General features: G+C 44.1%; 1 protein-coding gene across 1 annotated transcript in view; it reads right to left on the bottom strand.

Annotated features, from left to right (window-relative positions):
• The window catches only part of AHCTF1 (AT-hook containing transcription factor 1), a gene marked incomplete at its 5' end in the record, with an annotated part of 36982 nt that extends 12590 nt beyond the window's left edge, over window positions 1-24392 (bottom strand). Inside the window, 23 exons of the mRNA XM_084261083.1 lie at window positions 35-182; window positions 714-845; window positions 924-1068; window positions 1183-1370; window positions 1517-1663; window positions 1999-2055; window positions 2156-2279; window positions 2908-3001; window positions 3754-3858; window positions 4591-4731; window positions 4894-4983; window positions 5076-5166; window positions 5904-6032; window positions 6521-6582; window positions 7021-7202; window positions 7293-7425; window positions 9235-9385; window positions 16783-16867; window positions 17834-17950; window positions 18907-19114; window positions 20075-20255; window positions 23329-23582; window positions 24272-24392. Coding sequence (XP_084117209.1) covers window positions 35-182; window positions 714-845; window positions 924-1068; window positions 1183-1370; window positions 1517-1663; window positions 1999-2055; window positions 2156-2279; window positions 2908-3001; window positions 3754-3858; window positions 4591-4731; window positions 4894-4983; window positions 5076-5166; window positions 5904-6032; window positions 6521-6582; window positions 7021-7202; window positions 7293-7425; window positions 9235-9385; window positions 16783-16867; window positions 17834-17950; window positions 18907-19114; window positions 20075-20255; window positions 23329-23582; window positions 24272-24392 — 3085 coding nt within the window. The remainder of the gene's footprint in view (window positions 1-34; window positions 183-713; window positions 846-923; window positions 1069-1182; window positions 1371-1516; window positions 1664-1998; window positions 2056-2155; window positions 2280-2907; window positions 3002-3753; window positions 3859-4590; window positions 4732-4893; window positions 4984-5075; window positions 5167-5903; window positions 6033-6520; window positions 6583-7020; window positions 7203-7292; window positions 7426-9234; window positions 9386-16782; window positions 16868-17833; window positions 17951-18906; window positions 19115-20074; window positions 20256-23328; window positions 23583-24271) is intronic.
• Between the last annotated feature and the right edge of the window lie 2091 nt (window positions 24393-26483).

A 26483-nucleotide genomic window follows, 5' to 3' on the forward strand; every position in this document is an offset into this window, starting at 1 on the left:
TAGTTGCACACTTCCTTCACCCTCCGAAAATTACCTTCTCTGATGATGGATGAAGGCACATGGTAAGGCTTGGCTCTCTCTCCAGCCAGCTTCCTCTGCACTCTTGGAAGGATCTTGCCATACTGGTCTAATATAGAATTTCGGGTGACTGCTCGCTCTCTCAAGCGAGGATCACGATCATTCTGGTGAAGGAAAGGTGTACAGCCAAAAGCCACCTCATTACAAGAAGTCCACTGCACACAACGAGCTGTGCTATTTCTAAGTAGTGACCGAAAAGCAGCAAGTTCTACCCACCAGCACCCACCAATTCCACCTGGTTCTTTTAGCCAACGAGCAGCAAGATTAGTGCAGCTACAGAACCTGCCACTCGGAGGGAAAACAATTCTCACACCCTCGTCAGCACCTGCCATTTTCAATTGGCTCACAAAAGAGCAGGCTCTGCCCTTCTCCTCCTGTAACACCCATGCCTGAGATGACCGAATCCACAGCGCAATTGCTAATTCTCTTGGACAAACTGATGTGAATATTGCAACGACTAAGGGAAAAGCTACCTGCAGACAACTTCCGGCTGGCTGAAAGGTTTCAAATGTGGGACCTACAACCTGCAAAACCACCTGCTGAGTGACTCACTGGAAAACTTTAGTTCTGGACAACAATAAGTCTATCACACGCCCGGAACAGAAGCTCACAAAACACAAATCCTTTATGCTTACCATAAGATGAACCTGCAGTGACTGATTCAGCTGTAGAGCAGGGATATAGTTGGCACGCTGCAGTCGGTGGACTAAAAGAAATTCATGACTCTGAACACCAGCATCTGTCTGTAAAAACTTCTCCAAATGCTCCTGTGAGAAATAACACCTGTCAGAACTGTACTAGGATTCCACCTCTTCTCTTTTTAAAGACCTGTTGTCCACACTTACTTGTTCAGTGACTGTAAAAGGTAGTTTCAATAAATCTTCCATTAGTCCCACCTCCCGACAGATTTCGTACATGTGTTTTAGCAGCTGCTCCATGTTTAACTTGGTGCTGTGTTGCTGCAACAGGCCCCAAGCCTCCACCAGGCACCTGCAATTAATTTCTTAGATTACTTTCTTTTGAGACTATTACGAGGATAAGAAAGATTATTAATATTATGCCCAACACTAGTTGAAGGCAAAATGGTGGGATCTATTTTGTTACCTATTGGACAGCAACACACTGAGGAAAAGCTGCACTTCACCGCTGCTTGACATCGATGGCTTCATCATCTGTATGTATCGGAGGGCTTGCCTGTGCTCTCCTTGGCACATGAGGCACTGCAGAACTCTCTGATGTTGCCATGACACAGGTCTCATTGTAGCTGGGTGAAAGAGCAGGGCCAGTGAGTTCTGTAGAAGTTAAGAGGTCATGGTTATTAAGATACGCACATACAGGTGCACACAAAGCAAAATGCTCCCCAGCAGCAGCTTTCTGCAGCATTTTTGAGATTACAGCTATGTACCACAATGTACAAAGAAAACCGTGAGCTACTTACTTCATAATCCTTGTGATCTAGAAGCCAAAACCCTTGGATCAGCTTAACCAGACCCCAAGGGATGGCAAAGGCGGTTGGAAAGGAGTCTATTGAAGCATCTGTTCGGTTTGGAAAGGAATGCATGATGTCTAGCAGCAGGTAAATTGTCTGGTATTGAGCATCTAATTAAGGCTCATAAATTTGTAAGACCAAAGATGGGTCAAATTACATTTAGAAAAAACACCGTGAAAGGCAAATGCACAGGTGGGAGGAAGCTGAATCTGCTGAGGTATCAGTCTTGTCTTTTGTTACCAAAAAGGAATGCTCATTGGCTTCTGTCAGCCATTCAGAAAGGTTACCTTCAGATCCTGAAGCACTCCTGTTACTCACTCAGGCTCCCTCTGCTCAGCAGAGCTGCCAGATGGACAATCCAAACATCTCAGCATCACAGAACATTTACGTGCACATACTGAAGGTGTCATACCGGTAACTGGAAAGGATACAATTGCATGCTTGTCGCTTTCTTCAACACTTTCTAGCAAATAGAGATCCAGCAGTGCCTGGCATGAAAAAGTAATGAAGAGTTTTCTTATAAACTGTCTTTCATTAATCCTTGGTGTATGGAGGGGAGGGGTGTGTTTTCAGAGAAATGACGCTCACGTGTAAACTAGCAGGGGGATATTTCCCAGTTCCTCCTTCATCTCTCCGCCACAACTTCTCAGCCTGGTCTCCTAACTGGGAAACCATTCCATCAATCATCAAGCAGTCAGAATCCCATTTTCCTCTGGAACAAGAGGTAGCAAGGAGTTGCACAAAGTAAACGGCTCAGTTCGCATAGAGTAAATGGTTCAAGATCAAGGGCTTGAAAGTGGAAACAGCCTGAGCCTGTTTGTCATTGCAGCAGCGTCATAGCCAAATCTGTGTTAGGCCCTTATTTCCTTTTCAGTACAATTTCCAAAGAAGAACCTCAGACCCCCTCATCCAAGGCCTATCACCGAGACCCTAGTCAGCCAGGCCAGGGACGAAAGCTCCCACTGGGAACCGACTTCTACCCAACAGCCAGCGAGTGCTGGCTCTGCCAACCGCTTCATGTGCGTAAATAACACCGACGTACTTGTGAGTAGGGGATTCAGGCCAATACCATGGTTCCCAGAGATCACTAGTCAAGGAGAGAGAGGGCTTTTTTTAAAAAAATGATGTCACCAAGAGACGCTGCAAAGCGGCCTTAGGTACAAACATTCTAACAGAGGAAAGCAACCTCTGTGTTCAAAGGAATACACACATCCCTGAAGCCAGGAGGATTGACAGCAAATGAATTCAGCACAGCAGAGACAACTGTCGACACAACAGCCATTCCCTTCCGCTCCTGGATGTGCAGCGGAAGCCTTCCAGAGTTTCCCTGTAAGGCCTACCTTGACAGACGCTCAAGTTGCTGTCGATGGCCGGTGTAGTAGCTCTGCAGCAGAGGATAATTGTAGAAAGGTCGAGCCAAAGGCACATTGTCATCTGCAGGCAAGAAAGTCCAAGCAAGTTAAAGATGGAACAGCACATTTTTAAAGCAAAACTTTGACTAGAAAGGCAGTATACAAGCTCAGCACTAAGAAACCTCCGACTCTGAAAGAAGCCAAAGCTCTTTCTGCCTTTGTGCCAGTATGACTCAAGACTCAAGTCCTTCCTGTCTCAAGTGCCATTTCTGGTTTACAGCTGGGGTAGCCTTCAGAACTTGTCATGTAAGCTGAAGTTCGCTATCAAAAAACCCCCAAACCCCCGTTCTCAAAGGGAGCGGGTTTTGAACATGTCAGCTGAGCTGATAATAGAATTCATAATCCCTCAGGTAAGGAAGCATTTCCAAGGTCTGCTTTTTCCTCAAGGAATACATGAAACATTCAGAACACGCAGGCAACGCTTCTCCTGTAAAAAAAAGAACATTCCAGTACTTGTTCCTTACTAGTTACTGATTTCAAATCCAGAGGATTTCAAGCTGTGGCCACTAGCAGCTCCTGGAGATCAGAGGAACACTGTTGCTATTTCTAGAAGGGCACCCAGGAAAGAAACTGGGTGCATTATTCTACACCCTGTACTTGACAAAACAAGAACAGCTCTGTTTCAGCAACACAAGTCCAGCATAAGCTGCTGCTACAGAGCCAACATGACTTGTTACTGATGAAACAACTACTAAAGCACAGCTGAGAATGTCTCCATAGACATGGCTGAGCGGATGGTCTCCCTGTTGCAAATGAATTACAGTTCATGCTTACCTAAACCCTCTGGAAGGAGACTGGATCGACAGAACCAGGCAACCACTTGCGCATACAAAGAAACAAGGCTGGTTACCAACTGCTTCTTTCTCAAATTGGCAAAACCTGAAACAAGGCATAAGATGATTTCTCTTCTGCAAATCTTTTCACTTTTACACAATTCCCTTCATCCCACTCAACAGGAAGTATATAAATAACAGGGCAGAAATCGTTCTCCTTGCATTCTTCACTCTGTATGACCCTTCTCTGAAGAGAATCCCACACAACCACCACCAAAGCAAAAAGCAACCTCTGCAAACAAACAGGTTCACTAAAGGTTAAAATGCAATTAGTGCTTTTCACATAGCAGAGATTTTTACTATAGCAAAGGCACAGTATTTCTGTTTTCCTCCATATGCCAGGAGCAAGTGCAACTAGAAAAGGCCAGAGGCACTCCAGAAACTTACAAGTTACTTGTTCATGCTTCAGCTATTTTAGCTTTTTGCAGTGCAGGATTTGCATGCCATTGTAACCTGCTAGCTAAGGATGAACAGAAGAGTTTTCAGCGCTACCACATTCACTTGCTGTCATCTCAACCAAGCTGCTGCCTGTGTAGCTTCTTGCTGAACGTAACCTCCCCAGCCACTTGCATGATCCCCACAACAAACTATGTCCCGGAACTCTGTGCATATTACGTGGCAGTCACAACTTCTCATATTTAAGCCCCTTCTCCCAGCTGCGTCTGACTGCCTTCCCATCATCAAAACCAACCAAAGCTCCTGTTTCCACAATTACAACCCAAGCATCACTCCAAATCTTAACAGAATGTATGAGAGATTGAATGATGCTGTTACAAACCTTGTTCGGTAAGCTCTCGTGCCTCTGTTAGAAAACAGTTTAAGACTCTGCTAAGGTTGGTCAAAAGCAATTGGCAGTGCTGAAGAGATTGTAATGTCTGTGGGTCAATGAAGTTGCAAGAACCATCGAAGAGCGGAGCACCTTTTCAAGAAGAAATAGTCCATCATTAGCGTACAAAGCAATTGCAGAGTTTCAAGGTTCCCTTAGGGAACCATGTGCAGTAACAGGTGCCAGCAGACTTCTGAGCAAGTTCAATCAGAAGGAATGATTTTACGGGTGCAAAATGACCACATTAGTACTCACACGTTTGGTCAAACTCATCTTTTGTACAGATCACTTTGTTCCACGTCCACGCAAGAACAAACCGCAAATTAGCAGCAGAACTTGGCTGCTCTTTAAGAAAAGAAAAGAAGAAATGAATCAGCACCTTCAAAGTCAAAAATAAAAAGTCTAATGTAAAACCAGCCTCAGAAGTCAAGGATTACCTTCAGATGCCCAATGTTTAATGCATCCCGTCAGAAGTTCTAAAGAGCCTGTCTGGACAGCAGCTGACAGTACCGCTTCCAATTGCTCCTCCTAATCACAACAGACAAAATGAGACTCTGACATATTTTGGTATCTGAACCCTCTAAGTGTTTATTTCTAACTGCCGACTCATTCAGAGATCGCAAGTCAATTAGTCTCTATGTAACTCATGCCACAATCTTTTGCTTCATTCTGGCCACAGGCTGGACTCCCTGCTGCTCTGTGGAACACATTACCTTTTCCTCTGACGTTTAACTTACTGAAGGCTAACGCTAATCCTTATTTGTGGGCCTCTGCACCACAGTCTTAAGGTGCTGGCTTCTGGTTCCTTACTTCCAGCAACATCCTCTGCTAACAGCCGTGACGCGCTTTGTGCGTGTCAGTTTGCCATCAGGAACACGTGCACAGGACAGAAGAAAATACTCTGCAGCGCTGGCTTGGAAAGAGCAAAGCTAAGCTCAAGCATTTCTCAAGGCTATGAAGACGTGCAGCAGTTCTGACTCCCAAAACATTAAGTTACAGGTTTTGAAAACCATGGAAAGGCAGCAAAACGTCACAACCCACATTATGGGTTTACATCTGAGACTGTTCAAAGGCTGTGTTCTAATGTAGTGGTAACCTCTGAGTGGAACCCCTAGGACAGAAGGGAGTGAAGTCACTATGGTGACACCTGTGCTCCAGGGCAACTTGCAAATGAGGAAAATCAGATTGTCATGTCTCGGAGCCTCTGCAGCCCTGGCAGACAAGAGGGATAGATCTCCCCCCGTGATCCCCCGATGCGCACGCACCTGACTCAAACTGGATGGCGGGACATCAGCTAGTCTCGGAGACAGCAAGCCAGCTACAAGACACCTGTTGTAGCTGTCATGAATGGCTTCACTTATTGAAGGACCGGATTTCTTCAGCAACTTCAACGTCTGAAACATCAGTTACAAACTACAAGTTAAGAGAGTATTGCTTTTCTTCTCAAACAGCCCAGTACTTTATCCCGTTCTCCCTTCTGCCCCCCTACTTCAAGTTAACCAGGGATCAAAACCCTCATTTCAGGACATGCTGGCAGTTCCATGGGTGAGGAACAAAGAAGTAATAATGGCTCTCCCTCCCCAACTTGCACACCTGTTTTGTTCTTGCTCCTAGAGCAACGCTGCATTCCTTTCTAGGCATTCAATCCCCGATCGTGCTTTGACGGTTAACAATGGGGAGTGTTACAGTCCCAAGAGTCACTCTAAAACCTGGTGGTGACTAAAAAAATAGGTAGGCCTAAAACTAGCAGGACGCAACTGGAATGATGCCTGTGGATGAGCAGGGTGAGTGTAAAGGGTCTCTGAGGCTGAAAGTGGGGCAAGAGAGAACACGGAAAAGCTACATCTCCCGACACTCGCAATAAAGGTACAGCAAAGATCACCTCCTTCTGGAAGCCGGTGCAAGTCATGTGAACCACTCCGGAGTTCAGCAAGCACGTACCATCTGCAGAAACAATGAGCATGTGACAGCCTCCCGTACTCTCATGGTTACTCTAAGCACTTTACACTAGCACGTAGCAGTATCTGGACAGATGTAACTGCGCACCCGTTGTCTTCAGCAGAGCACTGACACAGTTTGGGTTAGAAAACAATTCCTGCGTGTAGAAAGCTTATCTCGAGCGCTATCAAGGTGCTGTGCTGGGAGCTTCAGTTCAAGGTACTTTCATTTTTTAACCATCACCACTTCAGTGTCTGCATTACAATAGCACCAAACGCCAAAACCCAGACAGCAGGATCTCAGACATGTTTCAGAGTTGGCCATGAGAGGGGCCTGGAACTTTTTCCTTGGGTACTGGAGTGACAAACAATGAACTGGAGAACCAATACATGGCCTCTGACCTCCATGGCAGCTTAGCACTATTCAAAGCAGTGAAATACCTACCAAAGTTGTAGGTGCTTGGATGAAAAAACTGCTCCGGTGGTGGATAAGAAGGAGGAACTCCCCGACTTAGACTCCGCTCCTGTACCAGAATATCCAAAATGAGCTGTGGAGAAGTCATGCTCGTTACAGCATCCAGGGACCACAGTGCAAAGTAGGGGCAATCGTGAAGGATTTCTTCCGCCCTTAAAGAAAAGCAGTGCATAAGCTCAACGCTGACAGCTCAGTGAATTCTTCCTGAGCAATATACTGAGAACACCTAAATAAAAACCTACCTTAGTGAATCCGGCATTTGAGCGTGATACCAGCGATTAATGTCAAATACACACAAATAGGTCGATGGTGTTCCCTGGCCGTAGGTATGCACTTGCCAGCTGAAGACTGAGACACTGGTCTCAGGAGAGATGACTGTAAAAGACAAGATGTTGTTTCTTATTGGTAGAAAATAAAAATATAAATGAAACACCACTCTCCATATTGATTATTTTCGTAATTCTGAAGAAGAAAGCTCCATTGCTACACTAGACCCACTCCCACAAGAAGGTCACGTGTGCCTAGACGTGGAAGAAATTCTCAATAAAAGCCATCAAAAAAAATACAGGATATTTATCCAGGCCTCAGACTTCATAAAAAGGGGACAGTGGCTTTGTTATCTGTATTTTTTTAGAGGTGGTGCTTCTTTGGTTTTAAGTTTTAAGGAGGTACACTCCTCAGGAACACAATCAAAATGGAGAAATCCAACATAATTTTTAATGAATTTTGACACACTGTTCTATGTGAAAAGGATGGCATCGGAAAAGACCTGGAAGATGCCATTTCAGGACTTAGTCAGAAGATAATCAACTGCAGTAGCCTAGAATGACCACACAAACGTCATCTTTGTAACATCAGACATAAGTTAAGGCCAGTAAGGAGAGAGGGATGGTGAATAATGCAGTCAAATAAAAAAAGGCTATGAAAGTTATCCCTGCAACAGGCCCAAAGATACAGTCAGAGCATAACTGAATTTGTAAATCCAGAGATGTGTATTTAACTACTGCAAGATAATGAAAAGACACCATAATTGTTTCAACTCCGTATATGGTCAAGGACAGATATTGCTTTAAGAACTTGCAGATATAGGAACCTAACAGATTAGAGAGCAAAAAACCAGACAGGCAGATCATAGAATCCTTTAGGTTGGAAAAGGTCCTGAATATCAAGTCCAATCATAAACCTAAGACTGCCAAGTCCACCACTAAACCATGTCCCTAGGCACCACAGCTACAGGTCTTTGAAATACCTCCAGAGATGGTGACTCAACCCCTTCCCTGGCCAGCAGTTCCCATGGTTTCATAAATCTTTTGGTGAAGAAATGTTTCCTAATGCCCATCTTAATCTCCCAGAACACAAAATTTGCGGCCCTTTCCTCCTATCATTTCTTACTTTGGAGAAGTGACTGACAACAACCCTAGTTCCCTCAGCCCCATCTCGTAAGATTTGTTCTCTAGACCCTACACCAGCTTCCTTGCCCTTCTCTAGATGTGCTCCAGAGCCTTAATGCTCTTCCTGTAGTGGCAGGCCCAAAACTGAACACAGCACTTGACGTGCAATTTTACCAGTGCCGAGTACAGGGGGACAACCAATCACTTCTGTAGTCTTGCTGGCCACATCATTTCAGATACAAGCTCCTGGGCACACTGTTGGCTCACATTCAGACTGCTGTTGACCATTGTCTCCCAATCCCCCCCTCGCCGGTTCCTTTTCTGCCAGGCAGCTTTCCAGTCACTCTTCCCCAAGCCTGAAGCGTTCCATGGGATTGTTGTGACCTCACCAAAGCACTAGGCCTTCTCGACATTCCTACAACTGGCCTCAGCCCATCAGTCTTGCCTGCACAGATGCCTCTATAGAGCCTTGCTACGCTTGAGCGGATCAGTACTTCTGCCCAACTTGGTGCCACCTGCAAACTTAGTGAGGGGGTGCTATTTGCCCTCTACTATTTCACTGATAAAGATACTAAACAGAATATGGCCCACCATGCATCGACACAGTGAAATTAAAGCCACTTGTTCCCTTGAGGAATCCTAGATAAACTAGGCATCCAATATTTCTTTGTTCAGTTAGCCCAGCAAGCTAGTCTCTATAGATACTTCAGACTGTGGGTGCACAACAGCACTCACTGCTTAGATTCCAAGCCCCTTTCATTTACAAGAACCAACCACAGACCCCGAAACAAACCTTCATTAATGCTTTCCTCTCTGTCAACATGGTTGCGAAATTTTTCTACAGTTTGGCAGCTGAGTAGTTTAGTATTGCTGGTCTGCCCTCTCAGGGGAAAGACTCCACCCGTTAGATCCAAACTGTACCTTTCATCACAGTATTCCAAACCCTGGGGAAAAAAACAAACAAGACAAAAGTTCATTTTGTGATCAAAACAGACATTGTACCTAAATACAAGAGAACGTATGTATCCAAGATAACACACACACTGTATGGATCCCATGAGCTTAGAAACTACATCTGACCTGCAAAGAGAACCAAGTGTCAGCTATAGAGGGCTTTGCATATCGAAGTTTAGCATTTCCCTAACATTATTCACATCTAAACATGCTTTGGAGAATTCCTTTCAACATCAAGGTTTCTTTACAAACCTAAATACACATTTATGAAGAGGTATTTGAAATAATGAAACACATATGCACGCAAAACTCTCTGGTCTGTGTCTTGATTACAGAATCAATGAAGTTAGGGGAGTTGTGGCCTTACAGCGTGTGAAACTCTGTCAAGAGGTATTGTCTGTAAGCACACCACTTCAGTGAATGCACACCCCTCTCCAGTAACTATGGCAACTTCATATTGATTCACCATCTTTTTCCAAACTATGTAAGCTCTTCCCAACTCCACTAATCTTGTCAGAGACCGATGGGTGAAATAGCCCTCAGTTCCTTCACCAAGCACAACCAGCAACAGCAAGAGGGAAAAGCAGAGAGGACATGGGCGATGTGTTCAGGATCACAAATTACAACAGCATAAGCAAGCTCATCTGAGGTATACATAAACCCCAGCAGGGTAGTGTTGAACCTGTGATACAACAATTTTCTAAGGAAGCATTAACTGAAATACTGTCTTCCCAAATACAGCATTTCTTCCAACTACTTGCCATATGACACAGCTGTAGGTACTGTGGACAAACAGCAGCTCTGGAACTAAAAAAGGACAGACACCAACAAAACACCAGAGAAAAAAATATCACCAAACAAAAACAACCCAAAATTTGATCCCACCACATTCAAGTTTCCTAAACTTACAGAACTCCAAAGTAAACCAGCAAAAAACAACACATTACCATATTATCTCATGGAAGTTGGTGAGCTATTGAAGCCACTTCTGATTTCATCACCTCTGCACTGTGCTTGGTTTCAACAAAGTTCATTTGTCAATAATTTGGGTGATTCTTACTGTAATACTCTTGTTATGGCATACAGCAATCAACATAGTGATGACATTGTTACATAGCAATTAACATATAGTTTAAGTCACTGTGTATTCTCATCTAGAATCAGATCTCCTTGAGGTACACATCAGACTTCTCTATCCTTTTGCACTACCCACCAAGTGCACCCAGGTCCCTGAGTAAAAGCAACCTTGTGGATGGGTTTGCATTTGCCTGAAGCAGGAGTAACTCAGACTGTCTTCCCTCACATATCCTTTATGGTCTATAGGGACTTCTTCCCCTTCTACAGCACACAAAGGGTTTCACTCAGCAGCCCCTACAGCGTTAACTAACCAGACGGCCTTTGCTAAATGTGTATCCAAGTATTTGAGGGTCTTACCACCCATTGCTCTTAGTGTAGTCTTTAACAGCCCAGTCTATTGTTTAATCATCCCAGGGGCTGGCACATGATAGTGGATGTGATGTACCTGCTCAATGCCATGCTCTTTGGCCCAGCTGTTTATATTTTTTTTGGAAATGAGTTCTGTTGTCTGACTCGATTCTTTCTGGGGTGCCACGTTGCCAAAGGACTTGCTTTTCAAGGCCCAGGACAGTGTTCTGGGCAGTATCATGGGGCACTGGGTATGTTTCCAGCCATCCGGTGCTTGCTTCTGCCATTGTATGCCCCTAGTGTTTGCCTTGGCACGTTTGTGAGAGGGTGATGTATATTTTACATTACTGTCTACAAACTAAATGACCTAAGAAATTCTGTATGTCCTTTTTGCTAGTCATTGGAGACATAACTGCTTTGTTGACCACATCCATCAATGCCCATCTTGCAATTTTATTCCTAAAAACTGGATCTCCTGTGCAGATTCCTTGACCTTACTTTGTTTTAAGGGAAAACCAGCTTTCAGAAGGATTTGGATTATTTTCTTCCCTTTCTCCAAAAGTTGTTCTGCTGTGGTGCCCCATACGATAGTATATCATCAATGTGTTAAAGGTGTTCTGGAGCCTCAACCTCTTCCAGTGCAGTCTGGGCCAGTCCATGGCAGATGGTGGGGCTGTTTCCACCCCGGGGCAGTCCATTCCAGGTGTGCAGGACACCCCTCCAAGTGAAAGGAAACTGTGGCCTGCACTCTGCTGTCAAAGGCATTGAGAAAAATGCATTAGTGGTATCAACTGCGGGGTACCACTTGGCTGCCTTTGACTCCAGCTCAGAATTAAGTTCTAGCATGCCCAGCATGGCATCACTCAGCAGCAGCATAACTTCATTCACGCCACGAGTCTACTGTCATCAGACTTGCCCATCTGCCATACAGAGCTGTTGAAAGGTGAGCAAGTTCTGCTGAGTGCTCCCTGACTCTCCAGTTCACAAATCAGCTTATGGAGGGAAATCAAGGAGTCTTGGCTGGTGCGGTATTGCCATTGCTGAACTCTTGTGGTAGTCATTGGCACCTGTTGCTCTTCAACCTTGAGCAATCCCACACAGAAAGGTCCTTCAAGAGACCTGGCAACATAGACAGATGTTCAATTTCCTCTGAGGTAGTTATTCTAAGAGCCCACCGGTACCTTTTGGGTTTCTGAAATACCCTGTCCTGAGACAGTCCATCCCAAGGGTGCATAGGGCCTCCTAGGCTAGTCATAAGGGGGTGCTTTTGCCACTCATACCCATTCCCAGTTAGGCTTCCAATTCCAATACAGTTAAGCTGCTGGGATACCCCATCACCCCAGAAATACAGATTCTGGGATTCTGCCCCTTTGTAGTCTGATGGCATTAGGGTGCACTTTGCACCAATGTCTACTAGAGCTTTATACTCCTGGAGGTCTGACATACCAGGTCATCAAACCCACACAGTCCAGTAAATCTGGTTGTCCCTTTCCTCCACCTGGTTAGAGACATAGCCTCTCTAATCCTGCTCATCATATTCATTACCAATGAATGGGTCTGTGCAGCACAAGTTTCCATCTCATCCTTGTTACTCCTTCTAAATACAAATGAGAAGGTCATTCCATAAGTTCAGCCCTTCTACTCCACCTATGGAACAGACCACCACTGCTCTCTCTTCTCCAGGGGATAGAGACGACAATGGGGAAAACACTCATGGGAGGAGATAAAGACAGTTTAACAGGATAACAAAAGAAGAGAATAGCAGCAGCAATGGCAATAATAATAAAAGTGATGCACAAATGCAACTGCTTACCACATGTGGAGAAAAAAAAAAACAAACCAAAAAACCAACCCAATGCCCAGTCTGTTTCTGAGCAGAAAATCTGCCTCACAGCACCCTTCCCCAGATATATCATGCATGTATACGCATGACACTACAGGGTAGGGAATATCCCTCTGGCCAGCCTGGACCAGCTGTCCTGGCTGGACTTTCCCAGCTTCTTGTGCTCCTGGCAGGGTGCAAGAAGCTGAAAAGTTCTTGACTTTGTGTCACTGCTACTACTACCTAGCAACAACTAAACCCATCCATGTCTTATCAACATTATTCTCATCATAAATCCAAAACTCACCAGAATTCCAGCTACTAGAAAGTTTCCTCTATCACACCTGAAACCAGGACAAATATGAAGATACCTTTCAAATAAGATGCAGTGGTCAGACTCTGATAGGACACTAGAGACTGCATACACTCTGTCCACCTGCAAGCATTGTGTAGGACAAAGATATGCTCGACGACCACGATTTCACGCACTAGATTTAGCAACTGCTAAAATGCTATTTAAAAAAAAAAAACAAAAACAAACATTCAAAACCTTAAATTAAGGACACTTTTATGTTTAACTTGGGCATAGTTAAACCAGCCTTGAAGGCAATGGAGACAGAAGTCTGACATGTTTTTCTAAAACACAGTGGCACATGTTCCAGAAGCCCTATTTGTGACTCCTCGATACAGAATCGAGGACGCACTGTATCTGGAATCACACCTGAGGCTAGGAAATGTGAAAGCGCTGTTCCTGCAGGCAAGTCTATCAGCCTCCTATGAGCTCTATTCAGTGAACAAGGATTAGTATTAGATTCCTCGTTAAGTAAACTCCAGGGGATCTATCAATCTAGCTAGCCCTCAAAATTTCCACACACTGTTATTATTTAGTAAATTATCCTTAACCTAACACCAGAGGTTTAGGATTTTTTATTTTCTTTTTCCTCCCCTGCCTCCCCCCCCCCCACAACTCCCCCTCACCTCCTTAGAGAGAACAACCGCGTGGTTCTCAGCTCCCATCTGGGACAAAACCAAGACAGCCTGGCAAATTGGAACTAAGTCTTACATTCTACCACTGCAGACAAACAACAAACTTGGCCCAGCCAGCCACATAGTACTAACCAAACTGTGACAAGGGAGTACTAAAAATGTCCACTGCAGAGCACAGATCCTGTCCTAATGCATCTTTTGAGAGGCTTTGGTGGGGTGGGGTAAGGAGTTGGTTTTGGGGATTGTTTTTTGGCATGGGGGGTTATTAGGTCTTGATATGAAACTACACGTGTAAGTGGCTCAATCTGGAAGCTTGCTTAATAACCTGCCTCTTCTCCCCCAAGACTCCAGCTGTTTACCCCTCTCAAACTACCTTGCAAGCCGGTTTCCTGTTTCAGTATTCTATAACACAGGGAAGCAAAACAAGAATAAAAAAAAAATCTCAAATCCAGGGATTGGTGCCTGACACCTCTTATAAGCCTGTGAATGTATTACTGGTAACATAGTCTGCAGAGTTAAGAGCCTTACGTTAACTATGCCACAGCTTTCTCAGCTCACAAAACACAGTACCATTTTTTAATTGCTTTGTCTGACTTTTTTTTCCTCTCTCTTTTGTCTTTTTAGAGTGTCAACTGGAATTTCTAGTGAACCCATTTTTAAAGACTAAAGAAACATTTCAACTCTCTGAGGCAAAAATCAACACTTGTACATCTTATTCAGCAAAGTAAGACAAAGAACTGTGGAATAGTTAAATAGTTAGTATCACAGAATCACTAGGTTGGAGAAGACCTTTGAGATTGAGTCCAACTGTACTTGTCCTCTACTAAACCACATCCTTAAGCACCTCATATACAGTCCACACTTTGACATTAAAGTATTAAGACAGAAAACCATAGCCACAAAAGAAACAGAAAACTACTTTTTCCCCCAAAGTAGCACACAGTACAAGGTATTTTCTTTGCCACTGCTACGACTGTAGCTACAAATAACTTTTAAAAGAGAACAAAATACAACAGAAGTTCAAAAGTGAAACTGAAGATTATAGAAACTTCCTCCTATCAACCTGCCAAAGTATTTAAAGCACAACAAGATAAGCAGAAATGAACTACAATGAAAGCCCTTTCGAATTAGAAAACCTGACAAAGATGCCAATGGGATCCTGGGGGAGTGTGGCCAGCAGGTCAAAGGAGGTGATCCTCCCCCCTACTCTGCCCTAGTCAGGCCCCACCTGGAGTATTGTGTCCAGTTCTGGGCTCCCTGGTATAAAAAAGTCAGGGATCCCCTGGAGAGAGTCCAGAGAAGGGCTACAAAAATGACTAAGGACCTGGAGCATCTCCCCTATGAGGAAAGGCTGACTGAGCTGGGACTGTTCAGCCTAGAGAAAACTGAGGGGGGACCTAATTAATGTTTATAAATATCTAAAGTATGGGATGAAGGGGGAAATGGCCAGCCCCTTTTCAGTGCTCTGTGGAGACAGGACAAGGGGCAATGGCTGCAAGTTGGAGCACAGGAAGTTCCGCACCAACATGCGGAAGAACTTTTTCACAGTGAGGGTGACAGAGCCCTGGGACAGGCAGCCCAGGGAGGTGGTGGAGTCTCCTTCACTGGAGATATTCAAGACCCGTCTGGACACGTATCTGTGTGATATGTGCTGGGGAGCTGCTTTGGCAGGGGGGTTGGACCCGATGATCTCTCAAGGTCCCTTCCAACCCCTATGATTCTATGATTCCTCTCAAAAAAACTGCACACAAACAAACGTCATCTATATTTACACTGAATCACTTCAAGATATTTATACTTTGTCACCACGATAGATAATGTGCATTTCAAAGAAACTCCACTCTTTCCACACACCTAACCTTTACCTAGTCAAAAGAAACACTTAGAAATGAGGAAAGAACTTTCCTGCATATAATAAGGAAAAAGGTCAAAATTTAAACTCATTCAACAAAAACCAAACTGCGGAGTCCCGACAAAAACAGAGTGCAACACCACAAGTGTCACTCCTATTTTGTTCCGTAACAATGGAGAAAATGCAAGAGGAAGTATCAGAATAGGAAGAAAGAGTTGTTCTGAATTAAGATTATTTTTCCCTCAAAAAGATTCTTGAAGAGTTCCAAGTGCACTGCTGAAGGTATATATTATACAGATGCATCACCTCACTGTTAGATATCTGAGATGTTACAATATCTCATCTATATTTAAACACATCATCTTTGGAGCCAGTTCTAAAAATTTATGCATATTCTTTAGACCAAAAAGAAACCAAACTGTTTAAACCACTGTTTACTGTATTTACATATTTCACTGGCTTTACAAGTAGATTTAATAGGTAACGCTGCCAAAAACTAGAAAGAGTTATCTTTATAGTTAAGAGACTCTAGAGGTGCATTTCATCTGAGGTACAGCTGACACCTTAAAAGAACACCAAGAATAAGACCCAAAGATCAGAAAGAGAATATAGCTATGCGACTATTTTAAGAAAGGGAGACACTCAGAATCTCATTCAAGTCTGCAGTTTGGGTATCGCAAGCTATTCAAAGCCCTATCTTCTCTTCACACATGCCATTAATCAGGTGAGCTGAGTTAGCCCAGGCTGTTTTCTGCATCTCCTGGCATCACTTTCCCATAAAAGGGGCTGTGGGGAGGGTAGGGGCACAATTTCTGGGTGCCTCTAGGGCAGTCTGAGTGCAGGTGAGGTGGCGGGTCAGTCTTTATGTGGTGCAATACTCTGTGTTATCACCAGGTGTAAAAGAAATTTACTGTGGGCTGTTACTGGTCCCCTTTCACAGTGATTTTTGCCAGAAAACTGTCTATATCCCAACCCACGGAGGCTCTTGTCTCTTTCTCCTCAGGGAGTGAGCGAGTAGCATGTGGTGTTGGTTGAACTACCACATTTGTGAAAGCTGCTGCTTCTCCGGGAATTGAATTTATAGGGGCCCTTTGCAGATGAATGCGGTTGGCACACATGACACTGCAGCATCAAATTCCATGACTTGTTTTCAAAAAGTGTGGATAAATGCCATGCACAAAGACTGGTTTTTTTTCAGTCAGCTCTGAATTTTAAGGGTAAATATTGCACTGGCTAACTTAAGTGATAGTCCTGTAGAGAAAACGACTCCTTTCATCCTCTCTCATACATGCACCTCTTACCTCATACATGACTTGTCCTGATGCCAAGCGTTTTCTGTCACCAAAAGCCAGCTGCAACAGATGTAAACTCACAACGTCCCCTTCACTGAAAAGGTATCAATGATGAAATTTGGTTACAAAGCTGCTTTATAGTCCTCATTTCATTAGATCTAGACTGAAGACATCTTAATGGCACGCTCTTGCTGAAAAGACCACCACCACCTCCCAAAACATGACAAGCTGTCACATTCAGCCACTAAAACATAAAGGAGGAAATGCTGACAGCTTCGGGGGCAAGTGCTAACCCTACAATTCGAAAGCTGTAGTCTGGTGTTGCTGTACAAACTAAAAGTTGTTGGAAATAGTTCTTCACAGGGAAGAGTTCTCAGTCAACAAAGCTTTCAAGTCAAACTTAATATGAACTGCTGAGCTCATTGGGGAGTCTCCAGATGCTGAAGGAGAGAGAGATCTCACCCCTTCCTTTCCCTTCCTCCTAAAGTGTCAGGCCCTCTCTCACACACACTGCACCCTGACGTATTCTGATCTGATTCCTTAGCCCAGCAGGAAACCATTGACTTGTCTGCTGAACAGTGGCTGTTGTCTGCCAGGTGAGCTGAACTGGCTCACAAAGGCTCCAGAGGCTGCTCCAGTTGGCAGAAGGGAATCGGCAATGCCGACACCTCCCTCCTTCAGGGGCAGCAGCCCGGCACATCTGACCTGCAGCTCAGCTGGGCTCAATGGTATTTTTGTGTCACGCTGCAAATACCAAACATGTCAGAAGCAGTCGTCAAGAAACAACAGAAATCATTCAAGAATGCAAGCACAAATGATTAGCCACTGCTGCTTTGCCTTCATTCAGAAGGCAGGAATTAGTAGCTCCCTCTTCCCAACAGTGAAATCCTGTTGAAATTGCATTGTAAGCTCATTGTAAGATCAGGTACCTTCCATACCCCAGTGAATCTCCTGCACAGCTACAAAACCCAGAACAACCATATACGTATCAACTGCAGATAAACACATACTAAACAAAAAAATAAATTCATTCAGTGGCTCATGGTAAGTTGTTATTCACCTTTCTTGTGTAGACTGAACAGCCCAGAGGTAGCAACAATTGCGAGGATCATTCTCAGGCTCTTGAAAAGTAACAGCATAGACAGGAATCCGTCCACCTTCAAGCTGAGAGTGGTGCCTACAGGTTTAAAATAAAGACCACAATAAGACCACCCAAAAACCACACCAAATTAAAAAAAAAAGAGGTGAGACTACAAGCCATAACTGTAAAGGATCTTCTGAGAAAAGAGCACCTAACATTCTTACCCTCAAAGTACAGAAGGTCGTACTTTGGTTGCAAACAAGTGAGTCCAGTGAGCAACTGATTTCTAACCAACAGTCAAGCAGTGAGGAAGTCACTGTCCATCAAATGCAATAACCTGGGTCTATGCCCTCCTCTGCCTGAGCAGGAGGAACATACATGATTACACTTCAGCTGCCAGGCAAAAGATTGGTCCTAGTTGTAGCCCACTTCAAAATTGCACTTCAAATGCAGCAAATATTCTGAACAGATTTTACCTGTGCCAAACAGAAGTACTTTCTCATTTCTTTACATGGACTCTGTCAAGCATTTTCCTTCCAGACTTTTGTACCTTTGCAATCTATTATTGCCACCTAATGATTCCCCCGCTGTCTATTTATGCATCCAATTGTTTCTGGTGAGTCACTGCAGATTTGCTTAAGCGAATCCCTATCTGAATTCAGCCCAAATTCCAGTAGCTGGTGCCAAGAAACAATTTCTGAAACCTCCTTCACCAAAACACACACGCTTCCTGACTTCACAGACCACTACTGATAGAAGAAACCCTCCCATCTCTCTCTCACACCCCAATGGCTTGACATAACCCGAAGAAGCATGCCTTCCACAATTCCTCAATCCACAGGCACAGTAAGGAAAACAATCCTCGTAGGCTGGGGAGAAGGCGCTCCACTGAATCCAGCTATGACTCAGAGTTGTTGCAGAAGAGGATTTCCGAACATTACAAGATTATACTCAAACTCTCAGTCCCTGAAAAACCTCTCCTTATATTAACATGCTTCCTTAAGCAAAAGGAGTATCGCCCCAGGCATGGCAAAGCGTAAAGGCCTACTTACTCCCTCTTCAAAGTTTTCACATTCCAGAGTGACAGGTAGCCATCTGAAAAGCCCACCACCAGCTGATTGGTTCTGCTTATGTAGCACAGGGTTGATACTGATGGTCCTGAAGGAGCTTGTAATTGAAAACAGAGATGTCTCCCTTCCCTGGTCACAGTTTCTCTTCTTTGTGGAACTTCAGCAGGAATCCTAGTGACAACTTCTAGATCTGCACACACAAAACCAGGCAATAAATTGACGGAGCTGAAGTTTTGCAGACTCAACTCGGATCAATGTGATCAAGTGCTGAGCTCCCTTATTGAAACACACACACAGCTTGTACAGGTTTCTATATCAGTGCACGAGTTACATTACATTGCTATTGGTTAGATACTCTGCTCACCCACCTTACATGCGTCTCACTATTGCTAATAATTGGTTAAGACTACACAGCCACTGTGTTCCTTTTTAAGGCAGTTGTTAACATTCTTGCAGTTTGTTATCTCGTTCTCAGACTTCTGCTCTTCTCCTACTGCATTCCAATTGTGCCTTAACATATTTTCGCTCGACCCCCAGGCCTGATTTTATAGGAGTCGAGCCATGTGGCAATTAATCTGGATGGGCCAAAAAACCCACTCCTCTCAAACACTGCTACAATAAATGATTCCATGGAGGTGGCATTTTAAACACTGATGTGACACCACCTGTAATCCAATTCTACCATCCCAGGCCAAATACCTATTTACTTGCACTCTTTGCCGTTGCCATTTTGTATGTATTCAAAGAATGAAAATCTCTCCCAGCAGACAGGGGCTCACACTTGCATTTCAAAACTGGTGGAAGTGTAACTTCCACAGACAAGTTCTTCTTGGTCTCGGTAAACCAGGAGTTTGGGCCTTGCCACAAAGCTGTCACCTGAGGTGACAGCAACTCCTGAAGCCATTGTTGCAATAGGCAAAACAGCGTATGAACGCTCCAGACACAAACTGGAGGTTTCACTCCTCCAAATCCATGGCTTGTAAAAAGGCTTTGGAAGCCTGTTCAGGACTGTAGGATGTCAAACTGCTGCCTGTAATCAGGAGTCACACATGTCTGCACGCTAGCATCTTCAAAGCGGCATGCTCAGGGTTGAGGTAAAAGCCACAAGTTGCCTTATTTTTCAATTGCAGTTTGAAAACTGAAAGCTTACCTGATGCTTCTACTTCGCTCTGATTGCCAGATAAATCATCCAAGCAAAGGTCAACCAGAAGGACGTGACCAACATCTGTAGCCACTGCTGCCACTCCAAAGAGCCATCGCAGGCTCTGGTGTAGGTGCTGAGTGCTCACACTGGCTCCTCCGCAATTACTTATGGCTTCTATAGCAGTTACCTGTAGGAAAACTGCAAGTTACTATTTCTGCTGTTTTGCAAGCTCAATAGAAATCATTTGAAAGGGAAGCCAGAATTAGCACATGGGAAACAAGAAAGCAAATACAGAATCGTAAGGTTTAAAAAGAAAGCCTTGCTTCCCATGACAGCGAAGAAAAGAGCCCTGGACAAAAACCTGTTAGTGCCTTCCGTTTACTAGATTTCCTACAGTTATTTAACTAAGTTAACCTCAACTTACATAGTGCAGTCATTATTAGGGCTCACCAATTTCCATTTACAAGTTAGAATTTATTAACTCTAAGAAAACAGAGAAAATCAGTTACATGCAAGACACTTTCTCACATCTCAGGGACTTCGGTAAGACAGACAGAACTAATGCTAGTTCCCCCACTGCTCACAGTCCATCAGTACTGCCATAGAGCCTACACCTTCTTTGTTAAACAGGTATTAGGGTACATCATGGCTGGAAGTCAGGCAAGGCAGTGGTCACGTTGAATGACGCATAAAGCATTGCCATGGAAAATAAGATTTTTTAAATCAAATTTTGAATGGCGATACTAGCTTAGGGTATTTCACACTAGTCTCATTTAAAATAAAAATAGCTGCCACAAAGTATAAAAACAAACAAACAAACAAAGATGTTAAAAATGTTAAAAGCCTGTTAAAAGCTGAAGCTACAGCAGAAAGAACAGGAGCTTGTTAGACCAAAAGCTAACTCCAACTACAGAAGCAGCGCATGCTGCTTTTTAATGAGAGAATCAGTTTGCATGCAACTTTATTACAAGGTGAAGACAGAGCCTTCAGTGCAAGTTGCAACACATCCCAGGACAGTACTGACTGCTAGCACATGATGCCAGACAACCTAAAAAAATGTATAACAAAAAAGGCTATCCCTTTAGCCTTCCTATAAAATGCAACACAATGAAAACAGAAAGCTTTACATCTAAATTTTACATTACACTAAAACAAAGAAGTGAGCACCACAAGATAGCCTTTTTTATTTATTTGATTTTAGTTTGTTTTGTCTTTTACTCCCAGAGCTGGGGAACAGGAATCAAAACCCTAAGCCCTGTATCAAGCATTTGCTTTGACTACAATGCCAAGCAATCTACTACAGAACTTATCTTTCATCTTGGTCACAAGATCGTCGCTTCTAAATTCTAAGACTGGGATATTTTTATTTTTTTTAAGGTACAACTGGATCCAAATAAATCACTTCTGTTTTTACACATAGTATTCCAAAAGTGTTTCCTGGTTTTAACACTTCCATTTTCCACACAAAAGCTCAAGAAATTGCCTATTTTTCCACTGTGCTATGCACTAGCTTTTCATTCACTCCTTAACTATTGCCAGATCATTCTGGGAAAGAACAAAGAAAACTTTTCTCAGCTCACTGCATCTGAATACTACCCTTCAGTCTCATAGAAACCAGGAAAATTTGTGAAAATACCATTCAATACTTCTGACACATACAGCCATTACAAACCAATTTAATATAATTGATGTTTTTAATTCAACTTTGCTTTTATTAGAAACCCAACGCAAATACGCTATTAACATGTTCAGTTTTCTGCTGCATGTCACATGTGTGTCCAGAGGGTGATGAGAGATGCTCCCATAGAGAACCCAAACGTAGTTATGCTGAACTTCCTTCCAAGCTTGTGAGCTTTATTTTCTTAACTCGTTCCTTTCCTCTCTGACCAACTGCACATCTACTCTTACACTGACAGGCAGTCCCACAGTCGTCACTCTAAATACCCCGCGTTAATACGCTAACACCGCAGACACCACGGGTGTCAACCTGCACAACTTCGTTGTACACAGGAGATACACCCAACGTCCAGAAACTACAGTGCTCATTAGAGCCTTAAAACAGTAACAACAAAACCAGCAGAAAGCAATGTTAAGAATAGATCTGCTTTTTACTTGTTAAACTGATTGGTGTGAAAGTCAGAAAGACATGCAGGCAGATTAAAAGCATGTATTATGTAAAGTATCATTTGGAAGTATCAGCTACAGCATAAATTCAAAACATATGGACAGCAGCCACGTGCAAGTTGTGTTGACTTGTTACTCCCGCTCACAACTTCACAGCAAACAGTCCAACCAGTCCACACTGACTTCACTGATCTACTCGCCAAAAAGACAGGAAGCAAGACGAAAGCAACAGTCCAAATGCGCTTGCAATCGAGAGCATGCAGGGCAAAAATTCACATCAGCTTTGCCTTTCTTCCAGAATTCATAACCTCTGTCACACAACAGCCAAGCTTCCCCCTAAGGTGTCTTCATATTTTCTCCTGAACCACTTTGTGGTGGTAAAGGAAACTCCGGAAGAAACCCCATAGCTAAAACTCCATTACATTTCAACTCACATCTCCAGGCACAGATTCGATATGCAACATGACCCATCTAATACTTCCTTTTTCCTATTTCCAGCTTAAGTAGACTTAAAACCTAACAAATCTATGCTGTTTTTCACAAACAGGATTTCCTTATTGGCTATAAGCTTGTGACAGCCCACAGCTCTCCTCTGCCGGCTAAAGCTCCAAGACTCACTAAAGGCACTTGTTGCCTACCCCAAGTCAAGACAAAAATCATGTTCTGCTCTAAAGCACCTGCTTGCAAGTCAGACTCTCATGGGAACGTGTCTAAGTCCTTGGCAGCATGCCTATGGAGGTTTGGGACATTTTGAAGACAGTTTTCTGATAGGAGTTAAGCACTCAGCAAAAGTATGTTCTAGGTGCTTCCTGGAGCGGGCTTGGGATTTTCTTTCTTTTTCACTCTGGTCAAAAATAATAAAGGTTCTTTTCAGTGCCTTTTTGTGAAACGGGAGAATTAGGCAAGCATGTGCTCATCAGAAAAACAGAAACCTCTAGTTACCATCAGTAGTGGTACCATCAAGCCCAGGGTATGACACCAAGGCTCTTTCGACTGGATGCTCTCAAGCAACCGTATGGTAATGCAGTAGAGAAAAAATGCCTCCTGCAAGGAGGTACTCCAAAGCTTTTTCCTGACACAGGATTACGCAGCTCCTATCATCATAAAGCCTTTGTTTCTCCAAAGAGAGTACGTACCCGTCCTGGAAGAACAACAGCTTTAACCACTCTCGATATCCCAAGGTCGTACAGGCAGAGAACGCTTCCTTCTGCTTCTTCCAAGCCAACCAGCAGCCCAGTTCTCTTCTGCCAGGAAAACTCCTTTACTGCACGAACAGTGGGAAGCTCTTGGTTTACTCCACTGAATCGGTACGCAGAAAGACGCTCTCCGGTGACAGAGTTCACTACCTCCAGTTGAGGGCCACGTGCCAGCCAGGCTAGCGCATTTCTCCCTGTAAACGAAGAGAAGAGAAGAGAAAGCCATCTTAACTCAATTACTGCATTGACAGTCCGGTAGATAGGGTCTACCAGGCTGTAAAAGAAGCCTAGAGATCCAGAGAGGCACCCAGCTCTACTGGCGGATCACCTAGAAAGTCAGCTGCCTAGCCTGCTCAGCCACTTGCAGCAGCTCTCTCTCTGATTACTCTCTGCATCCTACTAAATACTCTGGGAGTGTGGCCGCAGTGCTTAGCAGCGTTGTCCTCTCCCTTCTCTTTGCATACAACCTGGAAAAGAAAAAGCGAGGCGTTTGCCTCTGTACCACTGGAGAACAACTGCTTCTGCATGTCCTGTCACGACGGTCATAGTGTTTGAGCTGGTGCAAGTAAATATGGCCCAAAACAGCACTAGTCCTTTTTTGGAGAATGCCTTTAATTGAATTAAGAAGTGAGGAGGCCTCACTGACTCACCACGTCCAAGGAAATTCTTTGAACAGCACCAGGCTGCTGCAGGTGGCTGTAATTTCAACGTTGAACTATACAAAGGTGTCTGTAATTCCTAAAACTTCCTTTTTGTTCTCTGGAAGCCTGATGTACCTAAACAGCACTAACCTGACACAGCAGATACCATGACCCTGTGCTTTAGGTAACTTCCAAGCAAGAATAACTTGGTAAGGAGACCGAGTTTGAAGGAAAATGCTCACCTCCAGAAAACTTCCCGCACAGCACAGAATCCAGCGCTATCTCATCTTCCCCAAGGGCCTGAAGTGTCACCTCTGGAAACTGCAGCAGACTGCTCGTTACCTCAGCCTGTAAGTCTCGCATTCTTCACTGTAAATAAAGACCAAAAAATGCAAAATTAGACTCATGTCAGCCATACCTAGCTTGGAGATTGACAGAAGTGGCATCGGCACACAGTGCAAAATCTCCTGTATGTCACTTGTAGCTCTCGGCCTAAAACAATGGCACTTGGGACAGACTTTGATCTCCCAGCAGAGCAAAAGGAGAATCCTTTGCTTTTCTGATTCCTACGAGTTCACCAACAAAAAATGCCACAGAGGTACTGACAAGGTAAGTAACAGGAAAAACCCAATACACTGACTTCATGTCTAAAAACACAGGCCAGCGAGGCAGTACCTGAGAAAGAAAGAATCCTACTTTGAAAAGCTGCTCAGTAACAGGATTAGTTTCCTCATGATTTGCTCTTTCCCTTGGTTTCTATTTGATTCTTTATTGTCAGTGGCCTTCTAGCAGGTTTCATGCAGCGCTGATGGCTCCTTCCCTTTCTGCCCGTTTATTTCAAACATTAAACAACACTTAAGCTCCTTCACTCTCAAACTCTTCCACAAAACGTACTGCTGCTCTTGTCACATTACAAGCACCCCAGGCCTGCACAAATAACCTCTCTTCCTTACAGCGTAGGTCACAGCTGGTGTCCAAGACTAGGCTCTGGGAGCAACAGAAAGTTACTGAAGGCAAGTTTTTGTGAATACATCCAGTCTCTAGGAATCCTTACTTTGGTGAAGAAAGGTTATGCTCTAAAGCCTGGGCACTGGAATCGACTGTTTCAGACCACAAGCTCTCTACCTGCAAATACATCCCAGTACCTTCTGCCAGCACAAAAGCCTCAAGTGCGTGAACACACAGCACATCCAAGGCAGGGTCCTGCACTGAGCACAACTCAAAATTCAGAGAAGAAAACAAATGCTGCTGGATGGCAAAGCCAGTCTTGCAGGACACTGCTGCAGCCAGTCAGCCTAACAACAGATCAAGTTCCAAGTGGCACAACTTATCTGCTATAATTTTCTTGAGTTTGTTTTTTGGTACTCACCACAATTTCAAAGTGACAGTGGAATGAATTTTTTGCACTACATCTGAGGACTTCAGAGATTAAGTAGTCCACCAATTTGAGACGCATGCTGACTTACCCTTCTTGGAAGGATTTAATTAATGTGGCTTTTGATACACCCATAACATCACCTTTTAAATGTTTCAGTTTGTACTCCTAGCCCATTCAGTCCTTTGAGTGGGCACCACTGGAAAGCACCTGGTTCCATCATCTTTACTCCCTCCCCTTCAGTATTTACATGCATTGATGAAATACCCTCTCAGTGTTCTCCAGGCGAAACAGTTCCAGTTCACACAGCCTTTCCTTATAGAAGAGATGCTCCGCTCCCCTCAAACCATCTGTGCAGCCCTTAGCTGCACTCTCTCCAGTACCTCCATTATTTCTCTTGTGAGACTGGGGAGCTCAGACCTGGTCACAGCACTTCAGCCAGCACCAATTGTAGGGAGATTCATCTCCTTCCACCTGCTGGCAATGCTCCTCCACATGCAGCCCCGGACACCATCAGCCTTCTTTGCCGCAAGGGCACGCTGCTGGCTCATGGTCAACTTGGCATCCACCAGGATGCCCAGGCCTTTTCTGCCTCTGCTTTCCAGCTGGGCAGACCCAAGAGTATCCTGGTGCATGGAGTTCTTCCTCCTCAGGCACAGGACTTTGCGCTTCCCCTTGCTGTACTGTGTAACGCTCCTGTCAGCCCATTTCTCCTGCCTGTCCAAGTCCCTCCAGCTGGCAGCATGACCCACGGGTATATCATCACTTTTCCCAGTTTTGGATCATCAGCCAGCTTCCTGACAGTACCCTCTGTCCTGTCATCCAGATCATTCGCGAAGACTTTGAACAATCAACTCCCCACCCGCCTTCAAAATAGCCTACCTCAAAATATGCAGTTTATCAGCCCTCCTTGAAGGGAAATTTTAATATACCCTATTGGCGAGAGTAGAGTTTAAACAAGCAAACTTCTTACCATCCCAAACTGCCCATAACATCAAGAAGAATTCTTCTCTGGTGGAAAGTCCTCACCATGACATCTCTGTGCTCATCAGTCCACTACCACCAATAAGAACCATCAA

The sequence above is a fragment of the Gallinula chloropus genome (assembly GCF_964237585.1).
Source record: "Gallinula chloropus genome assembly, chromosome: 3".
NCBI classification, from domain to species: Eukaryota; Metazoa; Chordata; class Aves; order Gruiformes; family Rallidae; genus Gallinula; species Gallinula chloropus.